This window comes from Myodes glareolus, chromosome 15 (genome assembly GCF_982192425.1).
Source record: "Myodes glareolus chromosome 15, mMyoGla1.1, whole genome shotgun sequence".
Lineage (NCBI taxonomy): Eukaryota > Metazoa > Chordata > Mammalia > Rodentia > Cricetidae > Myodes > Myodes glareolus.
This window is the reverse complement of record NC_142040.1, coordinates 20,944,912-20,964,521: the sequence shown is the minus strand read 5'-3', so window position 1 is coordinate 20,964,521 and position 19,610 is coordinate 20,944,912. Positions and strand designations below refer to the sequence as shown.

The following is a 19,610-nucleotide window of genomic DNA, read 5'->3' as shown; positions in this document are numbered from 1 at the left end:
GGTCTGGGTTACATCTACCCACTACGCCCACCATTCTGAATTATTCATCGAAGTATAACTTCCCCTTTTCTCCTTTTCATTTTTTTCCCCACTTCACAAAGCTTGGGCATGTTTTCCTGGACACTTGGGCTCCCTCGCTGTCTTTGTATATTGTTATCCTACATCTCAGCCCACCACCCACACCTTGCTTCCTCCCCAGGGCTGCTCACAAAAGGCTTTGCCTTCCTCTTCCTCTGCTCCAGCTCCCTCCTCTGGGTAGCTGCTGAGGTTTACAGTTTTCTATCCTGCCATTTTCTTTTAAAAACTAATAAAACTGCCCTAGAGATTTCTTCTGAGTCTGCCCTTCATTCTTTTATTAACAAGACTAAGAACCCTGAAAAGGGCCCCAATTTCTGTGGTGACAGGTGGCACCCCATGTGGTGCTCCCCAAAACTTCCAGTAACCAAATAACAGGAATAATTCAATAGAGAATAATTCTTGCTAAGTCACGTTTATGATGGGTTAGATTTATGATGGGTTAGGCTGTTGACTCAGTAATCCTCACAGTAATCCCCGGGGTAGGACTGGATAGGTACACCAGTTCACAGGGCAATGACCTGAGGCTCAGTCAATGGCAACACAAACCAGCATCTGTAGATTTGTCCATATGTAAAAACAAACAAACAAGCAAACCCATCTGTATCAGGATCCTGGGATACATGGCTGCTAGAAATACTCAAAACGCTGAGGCTGAATTAAAGATGGGAAACCCATGCCTGGAGTCCTGGCACTTGGGAGGTCAAGGCAAGGGAATTTTTGAGTTCAAGGCCAACCTAGGCTACGAGAGACCTTATATCAAAATCAAATCAATAAATTATAAGAGTCAAAATTAACCTGTAAGCCCCACCTGCCCAAGGACAAGGTAACTCCCTGAAATTGAGAGTTGTCATTCTTGGGAAATAACAAGCCAAGTGGTTTCTCTCCCCTAAACAAGTTTGTTTGAAGCAACTGCACCAGAAGTGCTTGATCACATGTAGGTGGGAGGGTCGTAGGCAGGAAAGACATCAGGATGTATGCTCCCCCCTGATTGGGTCTAATGGGAAATGCAATGAATTATGACTTTTGCCTTTTTAAGCCCCTGCACAATGTGATCCATGACTGTCTTCTGGGGACTCAGAGGTGGACCTGGCCAGAGCCTGTCTTACCTGGCCAGTGTTTAGCTAAAACTTGCTTCAAATTGGGCTCAAAGTTGTGAAACTTGTTTTTCTCTCAAGAATCTCAAGATTAACAAAACACAAATTCTCTAAAAGGAAAATACTTTAAAATTTTTCCTTCAGGTGGCCCCTGTCTGCTTTGGTTGACATTCATTATCAGTAGTTTTGTCGTGTGAAATATTTGAAAACACTCTGCAAGCCGGGTACTAATAAAATCTGACAACTTCTGTCTCTATCTTGTGAGCAAGAGCATCCTTCGGCACGAGTGTAAACAATGCCCTGACAACCAAATCCCCACTGCCCGTACATCTCGGGATGGTTCGTGTAGTCAACGTGACTGGATGAGATTCGCCGACGATGCTCAACAAAGCAGAGCTCCGTGTGCCTGCCGAGGAACGTGCAGAGATTATAGCGTGAGAGCTCTGACCTAATGGTTTAATCCACAGGTGACTTCAGAATTTGCTTAGACCTATGGGAGTTGGTGGCCCTGGTTCCCTTCTGCAACTCCATTTCTCTCTGCTTCCTGGCGGCCATGGGTGGAGTCTCCCTCCCTTGGGCTCTCGCTGGCATGATCCTATACTCCAGTACATGAACTGAACCCTCTGAAACCACGAGCCAGAATAAAGTCTCCCCCTTCCAGGTTGTTTCTGCCAGGCATTTTTGTCACAGCAGTGAGGACAGTGACAGAGAGGAAGGAGTCCGCTTCCACCCCTTCACAGGCCTCTTCCCAATCTAATGGGGCTCTCAACACGGGCAGACGTAAAGTGCAGTCACCACATTTCAACCCTGTTTTATTTGGCTTACTCTCAAGATTTTACTCTACCACCTACTAATTAATTGTAAATGAGAAGAAACAAGTCTTAAGGGGATGCTGTAATCAGAAGTGGTACTTTCAGAATGACCCAAGAACAGAAATACATCTGTTTAATGAGTCATTGATGAATTACTGATATAAACAGCAGTTAATGTCTTTAAGAAATGGACCGATTTCTGAGGCACTGAGTCTTCAACTTAAAAATAGTCTTGACATGTTTTTTTTTAGTGTACTACTTTTAAATACCAGTAAAAGTCATAATGTCAGCCACCTGTAACACACACTAAATATATCATCCATATATACAAAGTAGGCTGTCCGTGAAAGCTAATTACTCATCCTCTATTAGCCCTGTTAATGGCATGCATGTTACCTGAATACTGGTGTCAATTAAGTAAATTAAACCCGTGTACTTGGGGAATGAGACTTGGGGCAATGAAGTGTTTGAAGACACAGTCGAAGGTGACAGCTACAGTGGAGGAAGACTGGAACCCGGATTTGGGAGAGGGGCCTGCCGTAGACCAGAGGAGAGAATAAGGGTGAAGGCTTGGGCCTTCTGTTCCCGTTTATACAGGATAAAATGCCATCAGAAAATTCAAGGGTATCTGTCATCAGTTTAACTTAAGTTTTGGGCTCATATCCTTTAAACTCAAATATTAAATGTTCCAAAGACAGAACTGAAATAAGTTTACATCCCGTGCAACAGAAACTGAATTAAGTTTCACATCCCACATCCCAGAATCCCCAAGAACCAGGCATGGGCGCCTAATCCTGTTCTGTGTTTGTCAGCCGCTTGTTACCAGCTGCTCCAGAGTACAGGGTGAAGATGAAAATCCTGGCTGCCACTGTCTCTCATACATAACTTGAGAAGCTTCTTGCTTAAAATGGGCTCAGAGAATCATGGAAGGCATCCTGGAGGAGGTCTCCTTGGGAAGCTCGTGACCATTGCTAGCCCGAGAATGGGTTAACTGTCGCATCCTCTGGTCAGCTGTTCAGTGCTCTGGGCATCTGGGTTTGACTCAGATGCTGAGAAAACTGTGTCCTGAGGTCACTCATTTGGGGAAAGGGTTGGTTCAGGCTTCACACCATCAAGACAAACCACAGCCTTCTTCAGAGGTAAACCACAGAAGCCTACGAGAGCTTATAGTCATAAGGACCGGTCTCACTATATTACCAGAATTGCAAAGCCGGCGGAGGCTGGAAGGAGATTGAGCAACCAGGCTCAAGCCTGGGCAGCCCTGGTATGCTTTCTCTGCTGTTCAGTCAAGCGCATCTTCACCAGATCCTTTGTGGCCAGGTGGTAAACAATGAGTTTAGCTGTATTGTTGGCTGGAAAATGAACTCTCCCACATACACCAAGTTTTCATTCTCGGCCCTTAGCACACAGCTGAGAAACAACTCAACTAGCGTTTTCCTAGCCCCGAATTACTAGCCAGATGAGAGAGAATCCCTTCTCAAAAAAAAGTCTTTAAGAAAGGAAGAAAAGGGACTCTACCAGGTACTGAGAAGGAGAGGAAGGAGGAGAAACTCAAGGAACAGTGTAGTGGCTGGCACACACCTGTTATCTCAGCACTCAGAGGTCGAGGCTGGAGGATCGCGGTAGAGCCAGACTAAATAACAAAACCCTGACTCAAATACCAATAAAACAATTTGTAGACTGAGGAAAACATTTAAAACATGCCCGAGGTAGACCAATTAGCAAGATAATTACCATTTAAAGCAAATTAAAATTTTTTGAAAGCTAAAATAATAGCCCCTCTCGCATGTATTCTGTGACTTCCATTCAGTCCAATTTTAAGGAGCTAGCTTTTGAAGCGCATAACTCAAAAGAATGCTGTGGGCTACACGTGCCTTTACCAGGTACACTTTTACACTTAACTTCAGAAACGGCATTTAGCGTTCTCACAGTATAGTTGGCACTGCAGATTCTGCAAGTTCAATCGATTGCAGAGAAGAAAAAAATGGTCAGGAAAAATTTGTGCTTGTGTTGAACTTATGTAAGCATTTTTCTTATCATTTCCTAACAGTGAAGTGTGGCCCCATTTGCATAGTGTTTGTGTTGCCCTGTGTGCTGTGTGATTTGAAGTATGCAGGAGGGTGTGGAGGACTCAGAATTGGGGTCCCTCGCTGTGCTCCGGAAGTGTTTGAGCACATGGAGATTTTTGTTCGCTGGAAGGGCTGGGTCTCCACTACCCACCCATCATAGGGTCAGCTGAGTTTTCTGCTCTCTACAGGGTAAACAGGTACCTGAGTGCCTGTTAGGTGTTTTACATATATGCAAAAAGTGCCTGTTGGGTGTTTTACATATATGCAAAGAGTGCCTGTTGGGTGCTTTACATATATGCAAAGAGTGCCTGTTGGGTGCTTTACATATATGTAAAGAGTGCCTGTTGGGTGCTTTACATATATGTAAAGAGTGCCTGTTGGGTGTTTTACATATATGCAAAGCAAATGACCCTCAAGGAAACAGCATGGAAACTGAGTGAGCCTCAGCAGAGATCTTTCCTTGATGACTTCTTAACTGCTGCAAGGGTTTCATGCATGGCTGCTTTCGCCTATGCATTTCGTTTAGATCTGCATCAGCCAGATATTTAGTGAGGTGACAAATCCTCTTAATCTCATCTCAGGCTCATAGCCTGCTCGTGAGGTTTATGTTTTCTCCATGATGTAAGTAAGAACATTGAAGCGTGTGCAGATGAACTACCTCGTGTGTCTTAGCCTGGCAGGTGGAGCTGAGGGGGCAGCGAGCAGTCTGCGGCAGCGAGCAGTCGGCAGCGTTATGACCGGGACCGCAGGGCAGGCCGTAGGAGCTCCTAACACCCTTCGCCATTGATTCCCACACAAATCTGAAAACCCAAATCCCTGCTTCTGGAACAGAGCTCCAAACCCACAGGCACAGCTGCCTTCCAGGCCTTTCCACCTGGCTACTCCACGCCCACCAACCCTCCCCGTCTGCCAGCCACATCTGTCTTGTTTCCAGATGCTGACAATACCCCATCTTTCTCTCCACCCTTCACACGCAGCCCCCTGGGTGAGCTCCACGCTACCACCTCATATTGTTCCCATGATTTCCTCCCCCACCTACGGCCTCCACTTAGCCAAAGCCTGTGCCCTTTCTCCACTAGACTCCTTCAGTAATTGGGGAAAAGATCTTCCTGTCACACGAGCAACTTTCTTTTAATCAGTTTTCCATCACCGGAGAGTCACTGCTTGCTCAAAGGCCCTAAATCACTCCTTAGCTTGGCAGACAAGAAGGCCCCCTTCCTGATGGGCACCTCTGCGCTCCTAATAGCAGTTCTGGGCACTGCTTTCAACGGAATACATTAACTGAAACGTTATTCATGTGCCAGTTCCGAGTTAGGTGTAGGAGATAAAATAATAAAACATATTTTGTATATGGAATTGAAAGTGTACCATTCTGATCAAAAGAGATAAACAGAATAAGTTTACTCTTTGAACAAGTAAGATAATTTCAAATGCTCAAGACCTACAAGGAGATCGTATCTGTTAAATTTATGTTGGATTCCATAATCTACTTTAGAAATGATTTACTAAAACCTGACAATATCTTTAAAAAGATCAATTGTAATCACCAAGCTAATTTTATGCCTAAAGTAAAAAGCTTAACATTAGAAAATAAATATAATTCAACAGATAGCAAGTAAAAAAGAAAAACTCGCTGATTAAATGTAAAAAAAAACACTTTAAACTAATATCTACTCCCAATTAAAAGAAAACATTTAGCACTAGGAACAGAAGAAATTGCTTCAACCTGAAATAAAGCAGCCATGCAAACCTGCAGTGAACACCATCCATAGTGAAGGGGAGCCATGCAAACCTACAGTGAATGCTGTCCATAGTGAAGGGGAGTTGTGCAAACCTACAGTGAACACAGTCTATGGTGAAGGGGAGCCGTGCAAACCTACAGTGAACACAGTCTATGGTGAAGGGGAGCCATGCAAACCTACAGTGAACACCTTCCATAGTAAAGGGGAGCCGTGCAAACCTACAGTGAACGCCGTCCATGGCGATAGGGATGGTGTTTTCCTCCTGCAGTCAGGGTCAAGGCAAGGGTGTTTGTCCTCACTACTTCCATTCAGCTTTGCTGAAGGTTAAGCCAGTGGAGGATCTGAGCAATGCAGTAAGGTAAGAAAAGGAAATAGAAGACTTTAAAAGAAACAAAGAAAAGCTGTATTTTCATACAGCATTGCTGTCTGTGTAGAAGACCTGCTGGAACTTGCAAAAAATCTACTCGAGCTATTAAGTAGCACTAGTAACACTGAAAAATTCAAAACCTACTGTGTTTTTTATTTGTGTGTGTATATTTGCATGTGTGTATGTGTGTGTAGAGGTGTGCATTTGTGTGTGTGTATTATTGTGGGATTTGTACATGTATGTGTTGAGTGTGTGTATACAAGTGTGTGCAAGTCTGCAGGTGTGTACATCTTCTTTGATGTGCATTGGTGTTTTGCCTGCAGGCATTCCAGGGGATGTTGGATCCCCTGGAACTGGAGTTACAGACAGTTGTGAGCTGCCGTGTGAGTGCTGGGGATTGAACCCAGTCTTTGGAGGAGCAGTCAGTGTTCTTACCTGCGGGATCATCTCTCCAGGCCCCAGGTGTATGCATTCTTATAGAGGGTGTACATGTATGTTGTAAGATATTTGACTACACTGTATAAAGATATGTCACTCTGATTGGTTTAATAAAAAGTTGAACAGCCAATAGCTAGGCAGGATTTCCAGGCACAGAGGATGCTGGGGAGAAGAAGGGCAGAGTCAGAGGAGACGTCATGAGACACAGAGTGTGCAGAATGGGAAGTATGTGGACGAGGTAGGTGAGCCTTGGGGCAGCACATAGATTAACAGACATGGGTTAAGTTATAAAGGCTAGCTAAAAACAAGCCTGAGCTATTGGCCAAGTACTTATGATTAATAATAAGCCTCTGTGTGGTTATTTGGGGAGCAACTGGTGGGACGGAGCTCTCAGGGGTCTAGATGGAAAACTCTGCCTACACATGTTTGTTTGTGTGGACGCAGATCTGCGGGTGTAGCACTCTTTAGAGGGTGCACATGTATGTGTGTGTACCCATGGAAACTAGAATTTTATGGCGGGTGCCTTCTTCTATTTCTCTCTAACTTGTATTTTGAGACAAGGTTTCACGCTGAACCTGGAGTCCACTGAATGGACTAAAACAACTGGTCAGTGAGCCCCCAAAATCCTCCTGTTTCTGCCCACACAGTACTGGGATTACATGTGCACACAGCCATGCCTGGCTTTTTATATAGGAGCTGAGCAGTGAAACTCAAGTCCTTATAGTGGGCCGCAAGCTCTTTACCATCTGAACCATCTCCCAAGCTCCCAACTGCATTTCTATAGACTAGCAATAAACAATTGAAAGTTAAATTTAAAATAACATTTATGGTAGTATTAAAACACGAAATCCTTAGGTATGGATATGTACAAAGATTTACAGACATACACTAGACTATACAAAATATTTCTGAGAAAAATGAATGATGGTCTAAATGGGCTTAGAAGCATACATTGTTCTCAAGTGTTGAAAGACTTGAATTAACCTATAGATGCCGAGTATTTTCAATCAAAATACCAACAGAGTTTTTAAAAATCAATTGGCAAGCTGATTCTACAATTTATGGAAAACCCAAAGGACCTAGGATAACCAAAATTAATCTTACTTAAACTATAGCAATTAAGGCAATGTAATATTAGTATCAGGAAACACTGATAGTTCAGTGGAATCTGGCAGAGCCCAGAAATAGGACCTATGGACATACAAGAGCTGAGTCCTGCAGGTACGTGAAGGCGGTAAGTACAGACGGAGCAACCTTTCAACAAATGGTGCTGGAAACCAGAGAGCCATGGGGAAATAACTTCATCCTCCCCTCACAATGGATACAAAGATCAACTAAAGTGGACCATAAATGTAAATTTAAGAAGGTGGTTTCAGACCTTGCTTCAAAATGAATAATTTTTAAATGTTTACAATTTCTAGATGAAACTTAGCTATGGCTGAAATTTTGGGTTAAGCAACAGTTTCTTAGACATGAACTGAAAACGCCCTCCGTAAGTGGTCAGCCTAGGGTCGGTGAGACGGCTCAGTATGTAGAGGCACCTGCTGCCAAGCCTGAGGGTCTGAGGTTCATCCCCAGGACCCACACCGTGGAAGGAGGAAATCAACAGGTCGTTTTCTACTCTCCAAGGCCCATGTGTACCCTCCCCCCACAATCCATCAACCAATCAATTCATGTGAACCGTTTTAAAGATCAGTTGATAAGGCTTCGAATTTTATAAATTAAAATCTCTGAAAGACACATTTCAGCAAACAAAAATATAAGATACAGATTGCAAATGTATTTACAGGGCACTTGCCTGATAAAAATTTATATGTAAAATATATAAGTAACTCGAACAACTCAGCAATAAGAAAGTAAACTGAACATGGGTGAGAGATCTGAGCAGACACTTATCAAAGAAGAGACAGAAAAGGCAGACAGGAAAATTAAAAAGTGTTTAACATCATTAACCACAAAGGAAACAAATTACAACCATTTCACACCTCACATAACAGCTCGACTAAAGAAACAGACCAGCTCCTGGTGGCAGGGCAGGCCTTTAATCCCAGCACTCAGGAAGCAGGGGCAGGCAGATCTCTGTGAGTTTGAGGCCAGCCTGGTCTACAGAGCAAGTTCCAGGACAGCCAAAGCTGTAAAGAAATCCTGTCTCAAGAGAAAAAAAAAAGAAAGAGAAGAGAGAGACTGACCAAAATAACATCTGACAAGGTTGCAAAAGAGTGAAATTCCTATGTGCTGGTTGTAGAAATATAAAATAAAAATGATGCACTTTGTATAAATCAACATCTTGAAACATTGACATAGGAGCTAGAGAGATGGCTTATTGGTTAAGAGCACTTGCTGTCCTTCTGGAGAACCTGGGTTCAGTTCCCAGCACCCACATGGCAACTAGCAAACTAGTTACAGGGATCTGACGCCCTCTTCTGGCCTCCATGGACAATGCATGCACATGGTGCACATATGTACAGACATACATACACACAGGCAAACATATAAAAATAAATCTTTTTATAAAATAAACATAACATATCCTTGCTATTTGACTCAATAATTCTACTTCCAGGTATTTGTCCAAGAGGAAATAAGGCATATGTTTATAGAAACAGTTGTGCAGAAATGCTGCCAAGCACTGTGATTACACATACCGTAATCCCAGCACTTGGGAAGTGGAAGCAGAATGGCAGGGAGGTCAACCTCATTCCCCAGCTAGTGAATAAAGAGCCAACGAGCAATATGAAATACTGCTTCAAAATAAATATATCTTTATAAACGTTTATAGCGGTTGCATTTATAATCATCCTAAACTGAAGTAGCACAGATGTTCAGCAACAAATCAGTGCTGAAACACACCGCAGCACAGAAGACGGAACACTGTGGCCATGGCCGTGTCGGCCAACGCAATGGGTCTGCAGCCTGGTGAGCTTAGTAAAACCGAAGCTTGAAGGAGCAGAGAGAGTTTTGCTGCCGACAGTAGACAAGAGCAGCCCCGGGTTACCGCCAAAACGACACCTTCTCAACAAAGGAAGCTATGCAGGCTCATGTGGGGATTGTCTCATTGCTGGGCACGCTCAGGTGAAGGTCATAATTTAAGAATGATAGTAGACACGTCTCTGGATATGCTTAGGATCACATATAGAAAGGTTAAAATAAAGGCAGAGGCAGGAGGATCTCTGTAAGTTCAAGGTCAGCCTGGTCTACAAGGCAAGCTCCAGGACAGCCAGAGCTGTAACACAGAGAAACTCCGTTTCTAAAAAAACAAAAAAAGTGCTCAGTTTTCAAGTTTTGGCTGGAAATATAGGAAAGGACGTTTTGAAGCAATAACGTAGGAGTTTGCCGCTAAGGACACCTGTTTCATCTTGCAACTAACAAATAACAACATGAATGACTCTTGAATTATGCTGAGTAGATCCATATCCCAAAAAGTATATGCTATATGTGGTAGTTATAACTTGACACAGCCTGGAATCCCTGGGAGAGTCTTGATGGGGGAGGATTGTCTACATTCATTCAGTCCCTGGGACTCTCTGGAGGTGGGAGTTGTCTTGTGAACCGATGTGGGAAGGCCCAGCCCACTGTGGGTGGCGTCATTCCCTGCACTGGAGTTTCTGAACTGTGTAAGTGGAAACATCAAACTGGGCACAATCAAATAAGCAGGTGGGCATGGTGCCTCTCTTCTCCCTGCTGTAGCCGTGACCGGCTCACTCCAGTTCCTGCTGCCATGACTACCCTACATGGTGAACTGCAACCCGGAACTGTGGACTAGGAAAATCCCTTTCTTCCCTAAATTGCTTCTTGTTGGGGTATTTTATACAGCAGCATAAATGAAACATCAATTTCATTTATATAGATGTTCCATTATTCCAAAAGATGCAGAAGTAAATTATAGTGACAGAAAGCAGATAAATGGGTGCCTGGGAGTAGATGAAGCTGTGGGGAGGGTTGGAAGGTGGGGATTACCAAGGGTTGTAATTATTCCTTTTGCCTCCGGGGAAAGGCACATGCTATCTTTATTGAAGCTATAATTTCATTTTGGTATGCATATCAAACCTTTCAAACTGTTTACTTCAAATGTCAATGATTTTGTGTTCAATATGCTGTTCAAATCATAATATACATACATAAAAGAAAAGCAGTCTAAAATTACTTAAAATTTATTCTGAGACCAGGGTTTCCATGGACGTCAAGGTCTGAAAGCAGCGGGCGGAGAGCACACTTGGGCTTTTCGGGTAGAAACACTGATTCATAACTGAAATTGGATCTATCTGAGGATGATAATTCAGTAGCTGTTAGTCTAATATGCTCCGACAGGTGTTTGGGAACGGTAAGCTCTGCTCCAGCCCAGGCTGAACCCCGTGTCTTCCCTTCTTGCCCATTGTCGCTTAGCAATGAAGATGGGTAAGAGAGTAAGGATTGCACACGGAAAATGACGTAATTATATGGCTCCTAAACACCGTGGCTCCCACCTCTATGCAAAGTGGCATTTTGTAGACTTTGAGACTCGCAGAAGGGGCTTCCTTTTACAGATCAGAAGTCTCAGGTACAAAATGAAATTAAATTGCTTCCTCAGGCTGCGTAGATAGGGTTGAATGACTTTTAAAAACATCCAGGGGCTCGGCAGCTAAAAGCACTTGCTGCTCTTGCAGAGAACTGGATCTGCTCCCAGCACCCACGTGGCAGCTCAGCTGTCCTCAGCTCAGACCCAGGAGGTCCAGGCCTCTCTCTTCTCACCTCCATGGTACCAGGTGGGCACATGATGCACAACCATACATGAGTGTTACTTGTATGTGTAAAACAAATAAATATAAATAATAAAACTTTCTTAAGCCCAGGGGCAGGAGTCATGGCTCAGTGGGTCAAGTGCTTGCCTTGCAGTATGAGAACCTGAGTTCGGATGTTTTGTACTGGTGTAAAGCCAGACGTGGTAATAGTGCCTGCAACACCGGCACTCCTATGGCAACACGGGAGGTGGAGGCAGGAGAGTTTCAGTACACTCATTGGCCAGCTAACCGAGTATACCCAGTAGTGCACAACAAGAGACCCCACTTCAAACAAGGTGGAGACAATGACCAACACCCAAAATTGTCCTCTAACCTCTGCACAGGTACCACGTCATGGGTGAACCCTGACCCCCCCCCCCCCCCCCCCACATACACATTGTAAAAGCCCATTTGGGACTTGAGTTGTCATTCAGTGGTAAAATGCTTGCCTTGCAGGCATGAGACGTGAGACCTATTTTTCAAGGGAAAATAGTCACTTTTTGCACACTTATAAAGAACAAAGAAGTGGGACACACTATTAGTGACATGCCGCCTAACCAGGACGAACCTTCTGACACAGCAGGCTCCACAGCACCACGCTCTGCCCCGGCCTGTTGCTTTGCCATCTAGTCTTAAGACCGCACTTGGTATGGGGTTACCAGAACTAGGCAATGTCATCATCTTCGTGCTTAAAGAAAACAAAACTAGACGAGATGGCTCACCAGTGGGACACTGCGGAGCAATCTGGATCCTCCTTTCAGAGTACTGGGCTGGGGGTGGGATTGGCAAGATGGCTCAGCAGGTACAGAGACTTGCTGCCAAGACTAACAGTCTGAGTTGGGTCTCTAGACCCACACGGTGGGAGGAGAACAGCAAATCCCCTCTGAGCTCCCCTCCCCCTCCCCCAAATAAATACACTCCACAGGGACTCGAAAAGAATAACATTGGCTTGGGGGCAGGTCAGGAGTTTGCAAATTAACTACATCAGAACCACTACATTCAAACAAATTATTGCGAGTCAACTATGGCCACGTATACTTGTAGGACCAGCATGCAGAAGGAGAGACAGACATGGTTGCCACAAATTTTAGGCCAGTCTGGGCTATAATAGCAAGACTCTTGGGAATGCAGGATGATATTCTGCATCACCCTAGATCTCCAATCCTCTTCTGAACTCTTGCTCCCACTCCTCTCTCTCTCTCTCTCTCTCTCTCTCTCTCTCTCTCTCTCTCTGTGTGTGTGTGTGTGTGTGTGTGTGTGTGTGTGTGTGTGTGTGTATGTGTGGCATACACATGTGTATGAGTTTGTATGTGTTCAGGTCCAGGTGAACATGTGTGCACATAGAGACCATAGGTTGATGTCTGGCACTTTTCTCCATCAGTTTGCGCTGGCTAGTTTTATGTCAACTTGAGACAAGCTAGATTGGTGGTTCTCAACCTGTGGGTCAAGACCATCAGAAAACACCTATTTCCGATGGTCTTAGGAACTGAGGCATTGCTCAGTAGCAGCATTACAGTTATGAAGTCACAACGGAAATAAATATATGGTTGGGGTTTCCTAAGTATGTATTTTCCAATGGTCGTGACCCACAGGTTGAGAACCACTGAGCTAGAGTTCCCCAAAAGGAGAGAACTTTGGTTGAGAAAAATGCTTCCATAAGATCTGACTGAAAGGCATTTTTCTTAATCAGTGTCTGATGGGGGAGGGGCCAGCCCATGGTGGGTGGTGCTATGCCTGGGCTGGTGGTCCTGGGTCCTATAAGAAAGCGGGCTGGGAAAATCATGAGAAGCAAGCCAGTAAGCGGCACTCCTCCATGGCCTCTGCATCCGCTCCTGCCTCCAGGTTCCTGCTTCAGTTCCTGTCCTGACTCCCTGAGATGACAAACATTACTGTGGAAGTGTAAGCCAAATAAACCTGTTCCTCCCCAAGTTGTTTTGGTCATGGTGTTTCATCATAGCAATAGTGACCCTAACCAAGACACTCCCATCTTATTTTATGAGACAAGGCATCTCGGTGAACCTGGATCCTTCTTTCTCCTCCCTTTCTACCCAGTGCCCAGATTACAAATGCGTACCGCCATGCCTGGCTCTCCTCCCTTTCTATCCATGCCAGGGTTACAGGTGCACACCACCATGCCTGGCTCTCCTCCCTTTCCGTCCAGTGCCTTGGTTATGGGTGCACACCGCCATGCCTGGCTCTCCTCCCTTCCCGTTCAGTGCCTTGGTTATGGGTGCACACCGCCATGCCTAGCTCTCCTCCCTTTCTATCCACACCAGGGTTACAGATGCACACCGCCATGCCTGGCTCTCCTCCTTTTCCGTCCAGTGCCTGGGTTATGAGTGCACACTGCCATGCCTGGCTCTCCTCCCTTTCCGTCCAGTGCCTTGGTTATGGGTGCACACCGCCATGCCTGGCTCTCCTCCCTTCCCGTTCAGTGCCTTGGTTACGGGTGCACACCGCCATGCCTGGCTCTCCTCCCTTCCCGTTCAGTGCCTTGGTTACAGGTACACACCGCCATGCCTGGCTCTCCTCCCTTTCCGTCCAGTGCCTGGGTTACGGGTGCACACTGCCATGCCTGGCTCTTTACCTGGATGTTGGGGTTCCAAACGCAAATTCTTCTGTTTGCACTGCAGGTACTTTCGGCCTGGTCCTATGCAGTTATGCAGTCCAGAGTGGTCTTCAACTCACAGCATCCCTCCTGCCTCAGCTCTCTATTTTTTTTTTTTTATATTGACTCTGGGTCTCACTTCATTGCCACGGTGGCATTGCGCTCATTCTGTAGCTCAGGCAGGGCTTGAACTTGAGACCTTCCGGTCCCAAACCTGGAAGTAGCTGGGATTACAAGTGCCTGGGACGTACCACCAGGCCTGGCTGAGATTTTATTTTAATTCAAGTAGGGTGGAGAATGGACCTTCATGGGGTAGGGGGATAAATGTTTAAGAAAAATCTGCTCTACCTAAGCACGTTCTTCTTGGTACGTAACTCTCTCTGGCTCTAGAAATCGCAGGAGAGAAATTCCCCAAATGCCTGTGGCATCCTGAAGCAACCGTGTTCCCTTTGCTCGTGATTAGAATAATATATTGTTCCATTTCCGATGCTAATCAAACGCCGCCGATTTTTTTCCCCACATAAACTTCTTTTGGAATGACTCAAAATACCACGGAAAACAATGGTAAGACTTATTTTTAGAGGAGGTTTAATTAGATTTTAAAAAGCAAATTTCTGATTGGGTTAACCTATTTTGTGGGTTTGAAATTCTTCCTTTGGGGCTCTACTGCTCACTTCCACAAGGTGGCAGTGCTGTGCACCGTGGCAAGCCCCTCCTCCTGCAGACGTGTTTCCAGAATGGAGGCTAAGAACCTGTCCTGCAGCCTTACTTCCTCGAAAATTCAGTTTCTTGGGTTCTGAGAGGCATCAGAAGTGTTTCTTTAGCCAGTGGTTTAGCAAGAAATATAAAGGTATTCAATAAATGTTGGCTAAATGAATGTGTGCGTGTGTGTGTGTGCTTGTGTGAGTATGTGGGTATGTACATGTGAGTGTGCATGTGTATGGGTGTGCACGTGTGTAAATGTCTATGTGTGTGAGTGTGTGTGCATATGTGTGTGTGGTATGTGTGTGTACATATATGAGTGTGTTTGAAAGTTGTGCATTTGTTTTTTCGTGTATGCATGTGTGTGTTTGAGCATGCGTGTGCATGTGTGTGAGTAAGAATGTGTGTGTTCTTGAATGTGCATATGGATGAGTTGTGAATGTGTGTGTTTGAGTGTTCACATGTGTTTGAGTGTATGTAAGTGGGGAGTATATGTGAATGTGTACATGTGTGATTGTGTGTAAGGGTATTGTGAGTGCATGTTTTTGAGTGTGCACATATATAAATATGTGATTAAGCGTACATATTTTTGTGAATACGTGTTTGAAGGTGTGAGTGATATGTGTGTGATATGTGCATGTGTGTGAATGCATATGTGTACATCTGTGTGTTAGTGTGCATGATGTGTGTAATATGTGTGTAGATGTATGTGCCTATATGTGTTTATGCATTTGAGTGTAGATGAGTGAGTGTGGATGAGTGCATGTTCATAAATATGTGTGTATGTCTGTGAATGTGTGTGACTATGTGTGCCTGTGTATGTTTGGACATGTATGTATGCACTGTGTATCCATGTGTGTTTGGACATGTGTGTGTGCACTGTGTGTCTATGTGTGTTTGGATATGTAGGTGTGTGTGTGTGTGTGTATGTGAGAGTGTGACTCAACGACCACTTTGATTGACTATCACAGTGATTGCTACAAGTGACCACCACAGTAACCACAAAAGTGACTACTTCAGTCGACCAATCAACGACACCACATTGAGCACATGATCGACTATCACAGTGGATGCTGCAACTCACCATCGCGGAGACTAACACTGTGAACTGCAACTCACCACCGCGGAGACCAATACTGTGAACTGCAACTCACCACCGCGGAGACTAACACTGTGAACGACCACAGAGTGACCACCCTAGAGACTGCTATGCTGACCATTACAACGACTTTCTAAGTGTGTGTGTGTATATGTGGTGTGTGTGTGTTTGTGTGTGTGTGTGTGTGTGGTGTGTCTGTGTGTGTAGTGTGTGTATCTGTGTCTGTGTATGTGTGGTACGTGTGTGTCTGTGTATGTGTGTATGAGGTGTGGTATATGTGCATGTGTGTATGGTGATTGTATGATGTGTGTGTGTGTCTGTGTCTGTGTGGTACGTGTGTGACTGTGTGTGTGAATGTGGGGTGGGTGTGTGTTTCTCATAAGCCAGTGCCAGGGAAGGAACTGAGCTAGTAATGGAAGATTCCTATTTTCCATTTTCTCTCTCTCTACCTCCTCAGTGGTTTGGACAAGAACACGGTTCACTTAACAAAGCCCGATGACTGCCCCCATCCCACCCCCCACACCCCGTTTTGCTCCTTAAAACGGGTGTGCAGTCATCTCACCCTATGCTAGGAGGAAAAAGTTGTTATAACAAAAACATGCCTGAGGACAGTTTCTGTTTATAAGAGAGTCTCTGTAAACCATAACATATGTCAGAAGGAGCGGGGGACAAACCTGGGCAGATTTTCAGGTCCCCTGATGCCATATGAAAGGGAAAGACAGGTGCTCCACACCGAGCTTCCCTGGGCTAAAGAAACGCCCTTCCTCGGGTGGCATCATCTCCGTGTGATTTGCTTCCACCCTCAGAGACAGAGGAAGCGCCTGGTGCTCCCCACCGCCTACCCCTAGCTCAGACACCCACCTGCCCGTCTCACTACGGTCACTGTCACGGGATAGATGTTTACAGATCTAGCAGAGGATTCTATTTGCTTTGGAGGTAAAGAAAAGGAAGAAATTATTTCAATAAAATTTTCAATTTTTTTGTTTTGCTAGCTTTGTTTCCTTATCAAAAACAAACATTGCCCTGTCTCCACTTCAGTCTCTGCCAGACACTCCTTTCCCAAAGCAATGTGGATTTGGGTATTATTATCCTCTTAAGTGTTACAGAACACCATCTGAAGGGCTTCGTAGGCATCCTCTCTCTGTATGTTAAATGTCCGAATAATGTTTTTGGTTCTTAGGCCCAGGACTTGACTTAACAAGTTACAATATTTGGTTTCCAGGAAGCTGTCTCTCACTGTAGACCGCCGCAAAGCTGCGACAAAGCTGTGAGCCCCCACCCCGGGGAGGACCTCAGGACCCCGGCATTTGCCTGAGAGATTAGCCTGTACCTCTACCATGAGGTTGTAGGCAACCAACTGTCTGCATCCATCCCACAATGGGAAAGACCCAGCTCAGTTAGGGCTGAGTCCTTGGGCTTCGGGAATGTTAACCCAACACAGTCATTAAGGACAAACTCTTTGACACCTGACTAAGCATCAACAATTCAGTATCAAAAAAAAAAAAGCACATTATCCATCAAAATTAGTATCTATTAAACAATTTACTTTGGAGCTCAGCTTTGTTTGTTCGATTATATCATTTGAAAGAGCTAAAAAAAATTCCTGGGTGCACTTGCTGATCACCAGAAAAAGCACCTAAAGTTTCCACTTTCAACATGAAGACATCACTCAGCTAGGCCTCCTTCCCACAATACCTCCAAAACACGTAGGCTGAAGAACTGATTCTCCCTCCACCCATCAGGGCCAGCAGCACAGAGCTGGGTACTTCAAGGAGTCGGGCATTTTTATCTTTCTTTCAAACAGCCAAACACAGACTTCTGTCACCGCAAGGAGCAATCTGCTGCTAGGAGCGGCCCCAGCTCCAAGCACCTGCTTTCTCTCGTCGAGAGACAGATGGAGCGTCATAAAAATAAAAGCCAGGAAAATGCACAGAGACGATGGGTTCCTTTAAGAACTCTTCATGGAGTCCTTGCTCCTAAAATTCGGTGCTACAAACACACACGTTTCCTGTTAATACCTTAGCTGAGAATTTGGGAACTGATACAAAGCGGAAAAAAAAAAATTCCCATATCCTGGTGTATAGACAGACGTTTGCATATTCCCACAGGAGGGAAAGCCAGCCTAGAGGCTGAAACACGATAGTGTATTTGGGGAATCCGACAAATACCCTCTGAGCGGCTGTTGCTCCTAACCTTGAACACTGTCGACGGCTGCAAGTCCTCCCCCCCAACCCCGTCAATAACATAACCTCATTTGCATGTGTAGGACTGGCCCCAATGAGTAGGGCCATACTAAATCGGCCTCCTATGATATGAATTTTCACAGTAATAATGTAGCATAGTTTCTCAATTCCTAGGAACCCCTGTAGGGCTTATTAAACCACAGCTTTGTTGGCCTAGCTCCCAGATATTCTGCTTTTAGTAGGTCTAGGATTGGACCTGGGAATTGGCATTTCTAACACGCTCCCAGATGTGGCTGAGGCTGGCAGCCTGAGGGCCACTGGTGTGGAGTATCTCTTTGGCACATCGATTTCAATACAGATTCTTTGGGCCTGTGTTGGCTCCTCCCATTTCATACTGGGCGTGACAGAAAGACATCCTTTGTTTGTATTTAGATGTTATCATTAGATACAGACTGCTTCAAAAGCACTTGCTTAATCCAATGTGGCAAGACCGCTAATTTACCCTTTGAACATCCAAGGAGAGTCAATGACCAGTCTGCTTGGTCCTCTCGGTTAGCTGAGGTACAGCCTCACTAGATGCCAGAAGTGGTTGATACACACATAGCACAATTTCTGTAAAGATGTCTGTTGAAATCCAACTGATTATAATCGAACTCACAGACATTGCCTGCCTCTGTCTCCCAATTGCCAGAATTAAAGGTGTTCACCACCACCCAGTGATTTTTACGACCTTTCATCTTGGGTTTAGTCTTAACCCTGGATTCTGCTATCTTAAATCTCTAAGTCAGCGGTTCTCAACCTTCCTGATGCTACGACCCTTTAATACAGTGACTCATGCTGTAGTGACCCCCATAAAATTATTTCATTGCTACTTCGCAACTGTAATTTTGCTGCTGTTACGAATTGTAATGTAAACATATGCTTTGCAGGGTATCTGATGTGTGACCCCAAAGGGGTTGCAACCCACAGGCTGAGAACCACTGCTCTAAGTGCACTAACACAGATTGTACTAGTTAAATTATGACAGACAGCTCATACAGAGAAATTAAGCAGTGCTTAGTATTTATGTTCAACTGATTTTTTTTCTTATACTCACATTGGTTTAATTTTAAAGCATGTCTCCAGCATAAAACACTGCCACCATTTTATGATTTATTTCATACACATTTGAGAACATAAACACACCTTATTCAGCTTGATAAAATAGTCCAGTCCAGCTTCCAAGGGGTTTGTATCACAGTTCATCTGCAAAGAAAACATGGTTCAAATCTTGGATGAGCATGTTCACATCAGAACTGTGCCGCCATGAAAGGGTTTGGCACTTCACCAAGATCTGCCTGCCTCTGCCTTCAGCGTGGAGGATTAAAGGGGTGTGCCACCCCCCCCCAGCAGACTTAGCACATTTTGGGTAGGGGTGAGGGGTAGACAAATTCCCCATTACTACAAAGAGAACAGAAAAATGGAGAAGCAAACCCACTGCCTGCATTCACCAAACAGTGGCAAACATCGAGTTCCACCCTGAACCGATGTACACAGCTGATTCGAGCGGCAACAGTCTCTAAAAGTGTTCTTTCCTTGGAGCAAAAGCGCTTTGTGATTTTTGAGTAAAGATTCTTTTTTATTATTTATTATGTATACAATATTCTGTCTGTGTGTATGTC

General features: G+C 44.7%; 1 protein-coding gene across 2 annotated transcripts in view; it reads right to left on the bottom strand.

Moving 5' to 3' along the window:
* Dmgdh (dimethylglycine dehydrogenase) overlaps positions 1 to 19,610 on the bottom strand; it is a 72,158-nt gene that overhangs the window by 11,704 nt on the left and 40,844 nt on the right. For both annotated transcript variants that reach the window (XM_085676850.2, XM_048455938.3), the window contains exon 14: positions 19,135 to 19,194. In XM_085676850.2, the coding sequence (XP_085532976.2) occupies positions 19,135 to 19,194 (60 nt within the window). The remainder of the gene's footprint in view (positions 1 to 19,134; positions 19,195 to 19,610) is intronic.